The following is a 17144-nucleotide window of genomic DNA, read 5'->3' as shown; positions in this document are numbered from 1 at the left end:
ATGAGGCTTGGGAGAACAATACTGTTCTTTCTATATAACTGAACCTATTTCCAGCAGCTCACAGTAAGGTATAGCTGTGCATAGAACAGTCATTTCCCAGTTTGAGCTTGGCTGCTCCCGACATTAGAACCGTTCAGGTTTTGGAAGATCATTTTTGTCTTTCAGTTCAAACTTAAGATGCTGTATGTTCTGGCTATGCCGCTGCTGTGACTGGATATAAATAGCCCTAACTTATGGACTGCATATATTGCTGATGAGGCTGCAGGTGGATAATATTATGGACCAGTGACCATCCCATTGCTTTCCATAACTGCTCCCAGCATTCTCTCAGAAATCATTACAGCAATCATCAGCTAGGCTATTATTATCAACCCCATATTCTCTCTCTCTCTCTCTCTCTCTCTCTCTCTCTCTCTCTGTGTGTGCGTGTGTGTAAAGCTGAGAAATGATGTTCTGGCTAAGGTCACCCAGGGAGTTAATGACTATATTGAAATTTGAAAGCAGGACTCTCATGCTCATGTTCCACAGCAGCAGCCCATGAAGTCTGCGATTTAGAAACAAAGGTCAATATAGACTCACACAGACAATTTAATTAATATGGTTTTATATTTTGAAAAGCAATATTAAAAAAGTTTAAACATTAACATTTGCTTTTACAAGTTTTACCTTCGTATTGCTTGGCCATTTCGACATATAAATTATTGCTTATTAGCAATTGCTTATTAGCTCTCATAAATACACAACACAATGATATATACAGAGGCCAACAAACATGAAATATGTAAAGGAATACATTGGCAACCGTGATCCTGGTAAATTAGAGCATTTCATACATACCAGTTCTAATAATGTTGGATAAGTACAAGGTGTGGTCCCTGAGAAGTTAGGCAAATAACCTTGGCTTGGGCAATCTAGTCTATTACTGTTAATGCAAGTTGACACCATGAGGGCACTCTAGAGATGGTAGAATGGACAATGCAAGTAGTCTCTATTTGTTGACAGTGCCCCAGTATCTAACAGTGTTTAGAAGAATGCAATAAATAGGCTATGCAAATAAATAGTAATTTAACTCTGCTAAAAAGGTTAATATTTACAGCTCACTCTGTCGCTTTTTTACAACACATTTTTTTCATTGAATTGTTGCAGCTTTCCCCTTTGCTTACTAGAAACTAATACATTAAACTCATGAAGAGACTGTACATCAAAGTACTGCTGCAGAACACTGTTTATTCTTAACCCCTGTTTTAATTGCTGACTCTCTTACAACTACTGAGGTCTGTATATATAGATTAACAGAGGGGAACGAGCCAGACTAATTTACAGCACAATTTATGCAGGTTTAATTCCAGAATCGGTCACACTGTGTTCAATGAAACTTTCTCCCAGGTGAGTGTGTCTAGGACTAGAGACTTTTGAGTCCCTGGATTTTAATGGGAGAATAAAGCATATATTAACATTTTTCTATTAAAGCCAGTGAGATTTAGAGTATGTACAGAAATGACAGCAGTTTTTTCTCCCAGCGGGCTCTCTCAGTTTCCTTCCCATTTGTAAATGAAAGATGTACATACTACCTACCTGAATGCTGGTTCAATCATCAATCTTAACTCTCCCCTCATGCTTCAGAAGGGCAGCCCATGTTTTATTCTGAAGTGCCATATGTACATTTATTTATGTTCATCTGACACCTTCCCCCCTTTTTTTCTTTAAAGCAGCAATCTTTTCTTTTTTTTAAAAAAAGTCGTAGAACTGCTCCAGGGATGGGGGAGAGGTAGGTTTGTGATGGCCCAGGTACTAACCAATCAGCACTGCCCCCAGCTTGTCTGTGCTGCAAACTTACACACCTGATTTTCCTGAGCTGAACCCTGGAGACAAAATTGTACATTTTAACAGAACGCAATCTGAGTGCACTTCTCAAGAAGCCCTACCATTTGGTTGTTTAGCAGTAAGACAACAACTGAGAATAACTGTCTTTTTTGTAACAGTGTATCAGTGCGTGACAGTGTTACTAAAAAAGTATTTTAAAAAGCACAATCGTTTCTGCATACTTGGTAGACAGAATCTAGCTAAGTCCCCGAAATTTTAAATCAGTGAAACCAGAAGACACTTCACCTCCCAGATGCCATATATAACTAACCTTGAAATTCCAAAACAGCGAAGGGCTTTCACTCTGGTCCGCTGCCAGGCCCTTCAGCCATTCAGGAAAGCTGCTTTAGGGAGACATCATATGAGGAAAAGAAAGGCCCTTGTGGCTCTGCGCAACTAGAAACAGAACATGTCTTTTTTCACTGCCAGTACAGATATACGAGCTAGGTTCATCTTGCCTATACAGTGGTACCTCGGGTTACAGACGCTTCAGGTTATAGACTCCGCTAACCCGGAAGTAGTACCTCGGGTGAAGAATTTTACCTCAGGATGAGAACAGAAATCGTGCGGCAGCAGCGGAAGGCCCCATTAGCTAAAGTGGTACCTCAGATTAAGACACTTTCAGGTTAAGAACGGACCTCTAGAACGAATTACGTTCTTAACCAGAGGTACCACTGTAATACATAAATTCCCAGGTCGCACAGAACAACTTTCTACTTCCCTGCTTCTTCAGGATGAAAACCCAAATGCTACACACTCAGTTGCTAGCTAGATTCTCTGCTGCCATGATGGATATTTGTTTGCGCCACAAACCAGGCCCAAAATGCATCACCTGTGCTCCTTCATACTCCCTCCCGTAGAGTTGCTTTTAACTGTTTGTCCCTTTTAAAGTATGTTTGATATAACCTACTTTTAATTGCTAGTTTTTATTCCTTACCTGTTTTAAGTCATCTGTGTTCAGTTTATCCGTTATGTTTTATCTCATGCTGGTTTGTGACCGTAAGAAAGTTTGATACTACTGATACTGAAGGTTGGGAGTTCTATACCATTCCCCTATTTTTTCATGGGCCTTATATTATACATATGCCAATCAACCATCTCTCATGTATGCTAGGCCAAATCAAAGTCCATAACACTGGTTCATTTCTGGAAAACAAGGGATAATAATCGTAATTTAGTTTTGGCTTGTCCTTTTGCCTGAATCCTGGCCACTGAATACTTCAGTAACTGGCAACAGGGAAACTGCCTATGGAGTACAGCACTGCTTTGCCATATCTTATAGAGATTTAAATATCTTTTAAAAATCATTACATATTTGCATTGTACCACACTCAAGAATAAGCAAAACAAGTCCTCTCATGAAATTGGGAAGTGACTTTCAAATCGGCAACTGAACAAGGAAGCCAGAGCTGAAAATACATTATTGCCTTGCAAAAACAGAAAAGAAAAAAGGATTAACTGTGGTAGGATCTGTACATTATACCAGCAAACACATGCTATTCAATGTATATGTGTGGGCAAGGTGGCATTAACAAGTGAAGATTTAGTAAGTGGGGTGTGATGTTAACTAGTCTTGTATCAATCAAATAATCCCCCCAGTCCATTTTTACTCACATAGTCAAGCTTCTTACGGTCTCAAAACCCACCTAAGGATGTCAGGGGCATTTTGCTGACAAGAATAACAGGTGTGGGAAGGGTTTGTTTTGATTTCATAAATTTATATCCTGCCTTCGGGAACTTTTCCGATATAAGGAAATATATAAGGTGATATATGATAACCTATGAACTTTGCAACCATGTCCTGATTCTCTCTTACAATGTTCCCTCTGCATTAGTGTTTTTAGGCAAACATGGGCATGAGAACCTCATTTTATTATGTTTAGATCTACTACCTGAAGGTCTGGTGGCTCAACACCACAGATGAGGAACTGATAACTTCTAAGACTAATTGGGCCCAACAGTTGCCCACCCCCAAGTTAGCCTTATACGCATAAAAGGGGTTATTTACAACAACTGCAATTAAAATAAAGCTACTTACATGTATGCGGTTGGAAATAATGCATGCAGCCCAACAGCTCTCTTTTTTCTTTGTCATAGCAAATCCCACTGCCTAAGAGACAAGCTGCTTTTCGGTTTTTTAAAAAATCCTTGCCTCTTCAGCTGAGTTGCTTTAGGGAAAACCTCATATAAAACTCCATTCATATGCCTAAACAGGTTATCCGGATTGTTTCTAACATGTGCAACCACCTACATAAATGCATACTGAATATTTACTCAAAGGGCAGCCAGTTTTTCCCTTTTACTGGGTTAAAAAAAGCAGCTGCCAGGAGAACATGTATAGCATATTCATAATATAGTTACAATTCTGAAACATCTTGTCTTTACATTACACTGTACAGTATTTCCACAATCTTCATACTGGGGAGGCCAGAATACATTGGAAAGAATCTCCACCCTGCTGAAAAAACCCTACCACTTAAAGCTGATTTTATTTCTCTTCCAGTAGGACACAATCCCTTGGAGAGGAGCTTGTGCAGAAAAAAGTTCCTGAATGATTATTCCCCAGCAGCTGTAATAAAAAAGGAGGATTCATTTGCTTTAGTAGACTCACATTTCAAAGAACACTAGATTTTACCCACAGTATCTCCTGTCTGGCATAGTATCACAAGAAGTATGTTCCCATTTCCGCTATAAAATAGTATATTGTATAAAGATGCATATAAATAGATTTTTCACAGTGAAATGCATTGCTTTGCATCGTATTTATCACACTCACTAGGCAAATCCTTGCAACCCTTTACTGTCATTCTTTGTTCACCTTTGACTCATGTTTTGACATTAAAGGCTGTGACCCTTTGATACAAGCTTTTGAGAAAGGAGTTGAAACAAGTTTCCAGATAGTATATAGCCCAATAAACCTGCAATCATCAGATTCAGGTATCTTCAACAAACCAGTTTTGCACCAGAGAGTATCACATTTCCCTCGCTAGAGAGCTATACTTCTGCCAGAAGTGTGGCTATGGAAGTGTCAAAAAAGTTGTTGGATAGGACCCATCATAGTTGATCCTCTGCTATGCTGCACTACACTGTGATTCCAAAAAGAGTGCTTGACTTTCAAGGAGATTCTCACCCACATGAACCAAAACTGACTACTCTCAAGACAATATGAAAAGGTGCCTCTTGTCAGATTCAAGCCCCACAGCTTGAAAGTTTGAACTAATAGTGTGGATAAGCCCTTAGGTCTATTTGGTCTTTCAAAGTGAAAAAGAATGAAGTGTGCGCACTCACAGCAGGTTAGGTTTCACATAGCTGTAAAGTATTTATCATTTTCAGTCTTAATAATAACGATTGATGGGCATGCCACTTAGTAGCTCTCCCAGCTTTCCCTCAGGTAGTTTTGTATGCTAATTTTATTGGAGACCCATAAGACTCTTACAGAAATCTAGTTCCTTGAGTGGGTAGGTAAAGGAGCTACTTCAATTAGCAAAAGTTTTCATTGGCAGTGTAAGCAATGCCCTTGGCAAACATTCCAGAACACCCCTCCAATATTGAGGTACAGATGTTTTTGCTTTTGTGACATTTAACCTAAGGGTGATTGAGGTCTTTCCCCCTGTTGGAAGCTGCTGGTTGTTACAATCTCATAGATTCTTGCTTATTTACTTAACCATTGCTTAGAAGTCACATTACACCCATCTAAAGGCAACTGCAGTAATCTTATGGTACAGATATCAAGGAGTAAAGCATACTGCATTCCTTTTGTAATAAACTATAAGCATGTCGGCTCATGAGCTTGATTATCTAAATTAGACTAATTGGAAAGGGAGTTCTAATTAAAAAAAAAAAAAGCTGAGAGAAACATTCAAGAAAGCACTGTGCACTCTGCTACTCAATCCTGTGTAGAAACACTGCACTTGTTGCTGCAAACAGTTTAACAGTGTGAAATTTTGCTTTATGCTGTGGAACACATTCAGAAGGGAAGGCTGCTAAAATGAAGTATCACCTGCTGCTTGTCCAGTTCTACAATTTGGCTGAATGAGTCTGTATGCTGTGCTCTAACAAGTTGTCATTCTTTATGTTCATGCAGCAGTGGTTGCTACATATCCCAGGAAAGTTTACTCAGTATGTACTTCTTTTTCTCTGTTTTCATCTATTTTCTTTTTGGCAACAAACAATCCTTTTGGCAGATTATGATGATTAGTGAGGCGCATCCATGTGTGGCAAATTATGAGTGCCTTTCTCACCTAGTACTGCTTGCTAAAAAGTTTCTTCATAGTGACACAATGTCTTCTTTCCCCCCATTTTAACACTGATAAGAGTCTGAATTGAAAGCTACTCTGGACCAAGATTTTTTTTTTTTTTTTAAGAAGTCAAGTCTTTGTATATGAAGAATGCTGTTTCTCTCTTTCCCCATCTGTAGTTGAATGGATATGGCATTTCTCTCATTCCGGAAGGCTGGTGCGAACAGCTCCTCTTTCTGCTTTGCAAGACATGGCTGTGCTTGTTATGGCATCAGCTACTGATAAAACTCAGTATTCACCTCTCTCCAAGGGAAGCAACATGCTTGGCATAAACATTCACTTAATTGAAAGTGCTGCAGGTATGTGAATCTGCGTGAACTCACACGCGAGGCTCTATCCTATGAGAAAGCTCAAACAACACCTGCTGGTTATCAATGATGTGCAAGTGATGGACGTAGGGCTTCAGCTCCTGATGTTCTTTTTGGGGAACTTCATTTCCTGGACAAAAGAAAAATGAATGAATGAGATCAGTTACCTTACAGCTTCGTCCCCCTGAACTCATGCCCAAAATGCAATTAACTACAGGCGTCAACATTTCAAATAAAAAAGAAGAAGTTTATTTCCAGACTAACTATGATAATCAATTAAACAGATATGGCTGAGGATGGTGACTCTCCAAAGACTTCTAATTTCACCTGGGCCTAAGGCGATTAGCTCTGCATATCTCCTCTCCTCAGATGACCTCTAAGCTACCAAGTAACTTGTCTATGCATACATTCTCTATATGTGTAGAAAAGGTCTATCATATCAGACAAATAGCCTCAATCATGAATAATATGAACAAAATTGAAAATATGAACAAAAAAAGATTGCATCAAACAAGAATGTTGATCCCTTTTCAGCGTAAATCCTTTTAGTTCATTCATAGGATTATTTCTAAGCAGTCAACAAACAATAAACAATGGTGTATGTAAACGCCAGATGTACTGGTTCAGTTGTATTTCTCAAGCTTATGCTACAGTGAATAGTCTTTAAGATGCCTACCATAAGTCTCTGTTGCTTTGGCCAAAAAAATGGTTTATTGCTGTCATATGGTCTGGTCAGAGAGACCTGCTATGAGGAAGGTTTTTATATTTGCTCAAAGCTTAGCTAAAGAGAGAAATCTTTACTCACCATACTGGTTGTGTCTGCAGTGTCTCAAAGACCGGACTGTGTCTGCAATCATGTGCTGTGAAGATAATATACAAAAGGCACCACTGAATATTAATCCAATAGAATATATTTTTTTACAAAAAAGCTACTCTGGTAGTTGTACAAGAAGAGCAGGCATAAGCTTTCCTTTAGCATGGGAGGCAAGCCATATTCTCTTCCCATTTCCAGATTTTTTTGGGGGGGATGTGAAAATGTAAGATCTTCTAAGAGAAAGCTATCATGGATAACTTCAAGCATTGATTCAGGGCTGCTTTGATACATTACAGGAGCAGTGGGAAATTATCTGAATTCTGCATGTATCTGTGGTATAAGAATTCAGTATGTGTGTGTTAACATCAGCATTGTTTACAAAAATGACTAGCAATCCAGGCAGGCCCCACATTTTTTCCATTAGTGAAATGACATTCAAATGAATGAAGCTTCTATCTAAATGGGGATTAGATGGCATGACATAAGAAGGAAGAGAATTCTTAACTTCAGAGAAAACATTCTACCCAGTATGCCTCTGGAATTGCAATAGTTTAGTATGAATAGTTATTTAAAAAGAGTTCATTCCTATGCTGTTCTTTTCTTAGGCAATATAGGTCACAGATGGCTGCACCGATTAGAGAGAGGAAAACCTTTCCAATTTCATTGCACATGTATGATTGGATCTTGGGCTGATTTGAACTGGCATAGATTCATGAAGCTACATTGATTTGCTCCAGCTGAGGGCTTGGTCCATAACGTTTTCCTGCAATTATTATTTGATCACAATTGCAATATAAGCAGGGGAGACATTCAACTAGACCCAAACAATTCTTAGTAGCTAACCTTGAAGCAACCTGTCTGAAATTAGCTCTCACTAGTGATATTATATAAAAAAATAAAAGCACAAACTGCCTAGCTTCCAAAGAAGAAGAAAAACTGATTGCCTACTAAAAAATTAGCCCCTGTTTTGTTTGGCATAATATAGATCATGCCACAGTTGTGAGTTATAAAAATGCTGTTGAATGGAATAGATCTGTGGAAATGCCAGATTACCAATGTGCAAATCATATTTCTGATAATGTGGCTCTGAATTTGCCCTGTTTGCCAGACAAGCCACCAAGAACTCATAATGAGGTCCTCCCTGAGATTCAAGAGAGCAGCTCTTCCTAGTTTTCTGCCTGGTGCAAAAACATGCCATTTGTGGCAGTATTAATATAAACTTCGAAGCAGCTACGAGTCTTCAGTTTTTGTCCTTTTATACTCTGGTAGCAGGACGCGGGAGGTGATGCTGTGGTCTAAACCACTGAGCCTCTTGGGCTTGCCGATCAGAAGGTTGGCGGTTTGAATCCCCGCAACAGGGTGAGCTCCCATTGTTCGGTCCCTGCTCCTGTCAACCTAGCAGTTCGAAAGCACCCCAAGAAGTGCAAGTAGATAAATAGGTACCACTCTAGAAGGGAAGGTACACGGTGTTTCGGTGCACTGCTCTGGTTTGCCAGAAGCAGCTTAGTCATGCTGGCAGCATGACCCGGAAGCTATACGTCGGCTCCCTCGGTCAGTAAAGCGAGATGAGCGCCGCAGCCCCAGAGTTGTCTGCAAAAGGGTCATGGGTCCCTTTACTCTGGGAGCAGGATGAAAGAATGTGTCTTTCACTTGATTTCTCCATTGTTGTGCCCTGCTCTCAATAACTAATCCTGTTTTCTAGCCATACGGCACGCCTGGGAGCATGCTTTCTTGCAGGCTGTGCTCCCCACACCAGCCATCTTGCAAAGAACATTAAGACAACCTTTGCTTAATGGCAGAACTGTTGGCTTGCCACCTTCTTATCTGTGACACTCCACCGCCCTGCAGCAGATTTGCCTCTTAAGATAGCAGCAGCAATAAAATTTGCAAAGTATGTTGAAGACCTAAATGCTGGGGATAAAGTCACAATAATGTGTGCATCAAGGGTTATTTTACTTTTCGTGCTAATGTGACACATTTCAAAGAGAGATCAATAAAGTTGTAGTCAGAGTTAAATGTATTTGGGCAAGAAAGTACTTAATTAAATGCAGATACTATTTTTATAAGCTCATTGGCAGACAAAAATTGTAATATAAATGTAATAAATTAAAAATACGCCTGCCCAAAATATCACAACACAATATGCAGTTCCGCTTGTAGACAGGCAACCCAAAGTCTGCAAGAAATATTATCACCTGACACTAGTGAAAACAACAAACTGGAATTTATATTATGATTTTTTCTTATGCAGATTCATTTTTTTATTGGACTAATCTTGTGTCCAATCTTTGAAAATATAATAAAATAGAATCTAGCTGAACCTTTGGTTAAAAGCTCATTATCCTACTCATTATCCTACTGTTATTGTAGAAACTCTCAATGGAAAGCAGAATCAAATGAGGAATAAACAGTATCCCTGCTTCTAAAGAAACACTATTCAGAAAAACTAGAATTAACAAAACAAAACAAAAATGGAAGGTGGATAAGTGACAATGTAGCAAGCCTTCCGTCCTGCCACAATATTGGACTTAAAAACAGAAAATGTTACCTACCAGCTTTTCAAAGTTAACAAGGTTATCCAGAAAAGTTTTATTCCCTTCATGTATAAATGTTACATCTAAAAAAAAGAAGACAAACATCAAAATTTGTAAACTGCACTGTGATTCTTGGTTGAAGGGTGATACAGAAATTTAATAAATATAATAAATAAATGTCCGCCTTTTGTACGCTACATGGCATGAAATGGTGACAGTAATGTAACACAGTGTTCCATTCTTCTTAGATTTTCTCTGAACTGATCGGTGAAAAACTCTGAGTAAGGGGAAAGCCTCAAATTTTAAAGAACTGGGGGGGGGGGGAGAGAAACAGTATTGGAAAAGCAGAAGTTCATGTATTGTCAATTTCTTGATGAAATCATGCACATTAGGTACTTTTCTCTTTTTTTACATTACAAGAGATTCTGACTGACCATTAGGAAGAACTTTCTTACTATAAGAGCAATTTGACAGTGGCATGGACCACCTCAGAAGGTGGTAGGCTCTGCTTCATTGTATGTTTTTAAACAAAGGCTGGATGGCCATTTGTCAGGGATTCTTTCACTGGGATTCCTGCACTGTAGGGAGTTGGACTAGATGACTCTTGGGGTCCGTTCCAACTCTGCAACCCTCTGTACATTATTGCATTATTTGCTGAAGAATTCATCTAGGAAACCAGAATTTGTGAATTTCGACTTTTTCAGTCCTTCCAAGTCTTTAAAATATGTGTTCTTCCCCCCTCTCCACAGCTGAAGCACACATCTCCCTTACTTTAAAACCATGGTCCCACAGGGGACGATTTGATTTTTAAAGGGGGCAATTCGAGAATGTGTTAGACCAAGTTAATGGTCTTTCAGGCTTCCTCCATGTGAATAGGCGTTCACTTTTTGAATATTAAGAATTATATGTCACCGGGCCGGGGGGGGGGGAGAATCAGGATTGTAGAGATGCGTAGGTGGGGCATGGCCAAAAAAAGTTTGGGAACCACTGCTTTAAAACGAACAGGAAATTTGTCCAACTTTTAAGATCAGTAGCTGGAGGCTTCTGGGCAAAAGCTGACTATCCTGAAAGAAGCCACCTAGCACCCTAAAGAGCACATCTGTACATGGCAGCAGCAGCAGAAGAAGAAGAAGAAGAAGAAGAAGAAGAAGAAGAAGAAGAAGAAGAGTTTGAACTTGATATCCCGCCTTTCACTCCCCTTAAGGAGTCTCAAAGCGGCTTACAATCTCCTTTCCCTTCCTCCCCCACAACAAACACTCTATGAGGTGAGTGAGGCTGAGAGACTTCAAAGAAGTGTGACTAGCCCAAGGTCACCCAGCAGCTGCATGTGGAGGAGCAGGGAATCAAACCCGGCTCACCAGATTATGAGTCCACCGCTCTTAACCACTACACCACACTGGCTCTCTTCTTCTGGTTAAGGGTCGGAGTGAACAAACGGGCATACCTGTTTATAGAGAAGGGTGGTCCCTTGGGGGGGGTAAGGAACACACCCACATATACAAATTTAGCAGCACAATATAAACAGTATCCATCGGCTACCTACTTCCTATTGGATTTTTCTTCAGACGTTAGCACAAACAAAGGGCTGCAACACTGCAAATACCAAGACCACTAATGCGTTCCTTTGCTTTCTTAAACTTTTCAGAACTGGTCCCTTTGAAACAGGATGCTTTGGTTGATGCTCACTTTTCCACTCTTTCCACACTGCTGTGCTTTCTGTCAACCTCACCTCCTAGACTCAAGTGCCAACATTGCATATTCTACACTCCCCACTGCAATGCCTTGCCTGCCCTGTCACTAAGGCAAAATGGAGAAGGTGAAATTGTTACTGTCAATGCTAATAAAGAAGGCATTCCGCTGAAAAGCCTGAAGTGTGCTTTTTTTTAATTAAAAAAACTTTAAAGACTGAAGTAAAAGCCTTATGAGGAACAGGGAGGGAGGAGAAAGAATGAAAAAAAAAGGATAGAAATTTGCTTTGCTGCCAACAACTATGAGCCTGGATAAATTCAGTGGAGCAGAAAATTGCATCTGAGCTGTATTGTAAAGAGCAAAACAGTGTTTTATTAAATATTTGAAAAATCAGCGAGATTTTCAAAAGCACTGTCTGTGAAACAACAGAGTTTGCTGTAGAAATTCAATTACTTAAAAAGGGGTATTGTTGTTGAGGTACTTTTTACCTATTTAAGAAAGGGGTTATTTCAAATTTCCTTTCCGACACCTGCTTTACTTACTCTTACTTAAAAGGTGTTAATTCCCTCCCACACTTCTCCTTGGAGGGCCCATTCAAGGCTGCTGGGGAGGGGGAAAGTACTTCATATAAAAAAGAAAAAAGGCACAGCTGCTTTTAAAATGTCTGCTGCGGAAAAGCCGATAGGAGATGAGAAGTATCCAGTTTGGGACAAATCATCCTCCAGAAGTGACGATGAAAATATTCAAAAACTGTCTAGAGAACTAAGCATTGGAAGTACATTGAAAGAAGCCAAAGCACTCTGGTGATGAAACATATGCCCCAAAGACATCTGCAGAGACAGACAAGACGATAAATGCATTCCTGTGCTAATGCTACAAGCCTCCAAGTGAAGATGGGCAGGTTGAGGGGACTGGTCTAAAATAGAGAATAGAAACAGCTTACAAGATGGAAACCTGGTGGGATGGAGAAAAGCAGTGGGACATGGTTATTTTTGGAGCATCATGGAGGTACGTCAAAGAGGACACAGAATCCAGCAACTTAGAAATGTCAAGAGAGACAGACTTCTTTGCAGGAGTGCTATGGGTGGTAATACCAGGCCTGAAGAATAATTTAGTACTGGGCATATACTAACACAGACAGAAACACACACACACACACACACACACACACACACAGTGCCCAAAGAGAATGAAAAAAGATGAGGCATCCAAAGGAGGAAATGTTGTCATCACCCTCAGATATACCAGGTATGTGCACGTTCCAGTCATGGCAAAGAGGTAAAATTTCTAGATACCCTAAAACAACTGTAACTGGGCATGGCTCACAAAACCCATTTAAGCCACACAACATTGTAGGTGGCTGTGCTGACCTTGACCCTGACCTTTAGACTTTTTTTTCTTTAAAGATTGTGCCCTAAAACACAGCCTCTTCAAAGATGACTTTATAACTAAAGACTTCTTTGCAATATGTTAACACTCTCAAACAATGAATCCCATTGTGCTAAGGAGATGTTTCTTTATATGAAGATATGCCAAAGGGCTTTAATCCCTTTGCCTACAGAAAAGGGAAAAAGGCAGCCGAGGCCATTCGTAGTGACTCAAAGGAGTCTCTACAAATAGCTTTCCAGAAAAGAGGGGCGGGGTGGTTAGAGAAGATAGAAACAAAGGCCGATTATAAATCGTAGGATAGAGCTATTGGAAGAAGCCGAGTGCTAGCAGAATTGCAGGCACTGCAATGTGTTCCGTTAAAAGATGCACCCAAGTGTGACCTATATCCATTATCCATAGCCTGTAGGGACTACAAGATCACAGGCACAAAACAGAGCAAGACATGCTGCTGAGAATTTTGGCTTAGCATTGCTAGTTAAGGCCTGAGGCGGCAGGAACTGAGCAAGCTGCTTTATGAAGAGGCAGTCCATAGGTCCATCTTGCCTGGTACTGTCTGCAACATGGACAAGTAGTTCTCAAGCAGCCTGTCACAGACCTCCCAGGTATGGAAGCCTGCAGCTTCTGCATTCAAAGCATGCTGTTACTGAGCTGCGGTTATGCCTTAAAATAGCGCTGCCTTACACTGAATTAGATCACTGGTTCATTTAAATCTGTACGCTCGCTTTTGACCAGCAGTGGGGCTCCAATATCTCTCTTTGTTTTTTAAATGAAGATACTGAAGATTGAGGATGAAGGCAAAGCATATTCTGTACAGCTGAGCTATGGGCCCTCCTAATTGTAGCCTCCATCATCCAAGGCTGAAGGCAGCAAAAGGTGCAACAGAAGATCAGCGGTCATGAAAAAAGCACAGCAAAATCCAAGGGTCATCAGAAAAAGGGGGGAGCAGGGAACCTATCAGAATTAAAGATGGCCAGCCTACAGTAGGGTGGAATTTTACTTTTGAATATGCGCTCTCCTTAATCAGGACATCTCACTTATTGGACGACAGAAACAGGAAAAGAACGGCTTTTTATTAAGCTAACTTTTGAATTCTCAGCTGAAGAACAAAAGGGTTTCTAGACGCTATCTTAGGTCTCATCTTATCTTACAGTTCCATTATTCACCCTCTCTGCTGCCACTCTTGTCAGCACATAATCTCTTTTCTTGATCCTTGGTTTCTCCATCCATAATGTGCAACATATATCTATTATCACTATGCACAGCTGCACTGCATTCAGTTACCCTTGCACTTGCTGGCAAACTGCACAGAACAGCAGCAATACGCTTAAATATTTATCTCACCCATTTGGTACTCATACATAATGTTAGGAAGATGTTTAATGTGGACAAACTGTATTACCTTTAAGGAGCAAAGGCATGAAGGGGATTTTCGGTGACTTCATTTTCTTGAATGCATCTCTGTAGGCTTTGTGATTCAAGGAAGGGTCCTACCAAAACAATTTGATTGCGATGAAAGGAAAGAAGAAAATCAATACCCTTTCTAAAGGATGGCAATTTGTAATCTGTTACACACCCACAAGCTCAATATGCTTTAAATATAAAAGGTTTCCTTGGAAAATGAGGCAGATAAATGTTTCTCAAAGAAAGAGGACTGACTGAGTGAAATAAGAGGTCATTCACTCTAGGGGCTAATAGAGAGTTTGGAGCTACATATGTCTGCAGTAAGCTAAAAAGCTAAGGATCCCAGCTTTAGATGATGAGGTTTACATCAACCAAGGGCTGGTGAAACTCTAGGTCTAGTTGAACTGCCACACCTATTATGTCTGACCATTGGGCATCCCAGCTGTCGCTGATGGGAACTGGAGTCCAACAATATCTGGAGGGCCACAGGTTCCTAATCACTGCATTAAGCTCTGGAAGAGAACAGCTGGAGAAATCAAAGTCTTTTCTGTAGAAAGTATACTTACTGTCAAACTTTCAAGTTCAGCAAACAGCTTCTTAAACTTTCCAGGGATTCTCTGCAATACACAAAAAAAATCAAAGGAAATGGGATTCGATGGGGGGGTGAATCAAGTATGCTGAAAAGTATTTAATATTTCTTTCAGTGACTAGCCATAATAAAAAAACCCATAAAAAATCAAGTTGCTCATCATGAATAATGTTTAAGAGTGATGCAAATCCTTTTGCATTTTGAGACTGCCCCTCTCATAATTCTTTTATAATTGCTTCCTAAAATCTGTGTTCATTTTATTCACTAACATCTCTTTCTGCCTCATTTGTCTTAAGGCCTCTCTGATTATTTCATTTAAAAAAGTAAAACGTATCAACAGTATATTAGTGCTAGCCTGAACTGATACTAAAATCTCCTTGGAGCAGTGGGGATAGCTACGTTTCGGGGGGAAAGCTGGTTTTTCTGATTTTATTATTTTAAATAGGGAAGAATTGTGTCCTCTGCATCTATCTCCCAATGTCATCCCAAGATGTAAAGGAACCACTTGGAAGTGGGCCCTCAGTACCTGATTGTGCACCATTCTGACCTGATGGTTCTTCCATCACCCTCAAACTCAGGGAATGACTCCTGTTACAGCTTCTCCTACTTCACAACAACGCAGGAGCATGTGACAGAAGACTCTGTTACAATCCCTTTGAGGATTACAGACAGCTCTCTAAGGGAGGGCAGAGCCGCTTGGAAGGGTTCTACCATACCCTCTTAAGCCTTCAAACAACTCTGGTTTTTGTGGGAAATTGCCATCAAACATAACTAGCAAGCTTAGGCATAGTTAAGGCACGAAGGGGTTAAGACCACAGAAATGTATTCCTAGAATCAGCTAGGTCACAGCCCTCACCTGAAAGGAAGTTAAGTTTTCTCCTTTGTTCATTTTCTTTCATCATGTGAACTCGCCAAGATAGGACAAGCCTGAGTTTGCTTGCTACATGCTTAGACCGCATACTTAGAGCTATTTCTGTATTTTGTAAACCCAGTATTTCTACCTGTGTTCTGCATGAGACAACATATGAATCCAACCTTTGGCATTTGTAAGTAAAGTATTTAAACTTACTAACTGTGCGGTCTGTTTATTGTGAGAGGGGGGAAAGTGCTATAAGTGGCTAGAACAGGTTATTTTAAAGTTCTATCAGACTATTATTCCCACGCTTAACTGTGCTGCATCATTTTGTGTTTTTCAATTCTCTGCTGGGGGCTCTCTCGTGATGGAAAGTGTGTTTAGCTCCATACTTTAGACCTGGGGATCCAGCCAATTCTTTTATCAATTACCCCACATGGGGCATCCATATATCTACCCCCCCCCCAGTATTTTGCTTAAGTCAACATCTTTAGCGCTTTAATCCCCACTCATCTGCTAATGAGCAGAAATTAAATCTTGCTTCCTTGACTGCAGAATCTTGTTCCCTGCTGGGAACAGGGCACACAATCACTGCATGATTAAACCCTGTCCTCCTGTTCATCAGCTGATGTCACAAGTGATGCCAGCTGGAGAGTGGGTGGGTGTGATTTGGGGGAAATGACCTCATGAACCAAATTGGCCTCCTAGGTGTGCCAAGGTTGGCCTGTGGGCTGCAAGCTAAAACAAGAATTTTAATGAATTTCAAAAACAAAATACTTGTATTACCTCCCAGGTCTGAGAAAGCCGACTGACGGATGCAGTGTTGAGACCCATAACAATGGCAAAGAATGAATTCAGATTTCTTTGGGCTTTGCAGCTATGAAAATAAAAAATACAAAAAACAAGCACATGGTGTAACTTTCTGTATATTAAAAGTCTTAATACTACTAGCGTGGAGAGGCATGGTAGATTAACTGTTCCAAGTATATTAACACTAAGTTCTGTAGTGACCCAATTAGGTGCAGGCCCAATAAGATGCCCCCCAAATCACTGTTTTTCCCTGTTCCTCAATTTTAATGTAACCACTAGCCCCTTTAAAGGTCCTTCCAGAGTTCTTGTACCTGTATGCAGTCTGTTTCCCAGATCTGTGGCTGCCCTGACGCCATTTTTGTTTTACTTAAAGGGACAATGCAGGCAATCTTCTTATTTTTTAGCCCTATTGACAGTCCCCTTAGTATGTGCAGTGATATTTGACTTTAAAAACAACTGAGGATTTAAGACTAATAGAACAATCCTATGCAAGTCCCACTTGCTCAATGGACCTGACCCCATTTTTACGATTGCAGCCTGAGATTTGTGGCTGTGCATTCATGTGAATTTGCACATTTCACTTGTGCCAAGGAAGA

General features: G+C 40.2%; 1 protein-coding gene and 1 long non-coding RNA gene across 5 annotated transcripts in view; one reads left to right on the top strand and one right to left on the bottom strand.

The window, feature by feature from the left end:
* Window positions 1–587: 587 nt before the first annotated feature.
* The window catches only part of RAPGEF5 (Rap guanine nucleotide exchange factor 5), a 139837-nt gene continuing 123280 nt past the window's right edge, over window positions 588–17144 (bottom strand). For all 4 annotated transcript variants that reach the window (XM_082193906.1, XM_082193908.1, XM_082193907.1 and 1 more), the window contains 6 exons: window positions 16525–16615; window positions 14863–14913; window positions 14295–14382; window positions 9836–9900; window positions 7275–7329; window positions 588–6599 (listed from right to left, as the gene is read on the bottom strand). In XM_082193906.1, coding sequence (XP_082050032.1) covers window positions 6481–6599; window positions 7275–7329; window positions 9836–9900; window positions 14295–14382; window positions 14863–14913; window positions 16525–16615 — 469 coding nt within the window. In that variant the 3' untranslated portion in view covers window positions 588–6480. The remainder of the gene's footprint in view (window positions 6600–7274; window positions 7330–9835; window positions 9901–14294; window positions 14383–14862; window positions 14914–16524; window positions 16616–17144) is intronic.
* On the top strand, window positions 6352–14272 carry LOC309515826. The gene is made up of 3 exons (XR_014212680.1): window positions 6352–6460; window positions 7889–8031; window positions 11463–14272. It is a non-coding gene; the product is annotated as an uncharacterized lncRNA (long non-coding RNA).

Source organism: Podarcis vaucheri (assembly GCF_965113315.1).
Source record: "Podarcis vaucheri genome assembly, chromosome: 12".
Classification (NCBI taxonomy): Eukaryota; Metazoa; Chordata; class Lepidosauria; order Squamata; family Lacertidae; genus Podarcis; species Podarcis vaucheri.
This window is presented reverse-complemented; position numbering and strand designations above follow the sequence as displayed.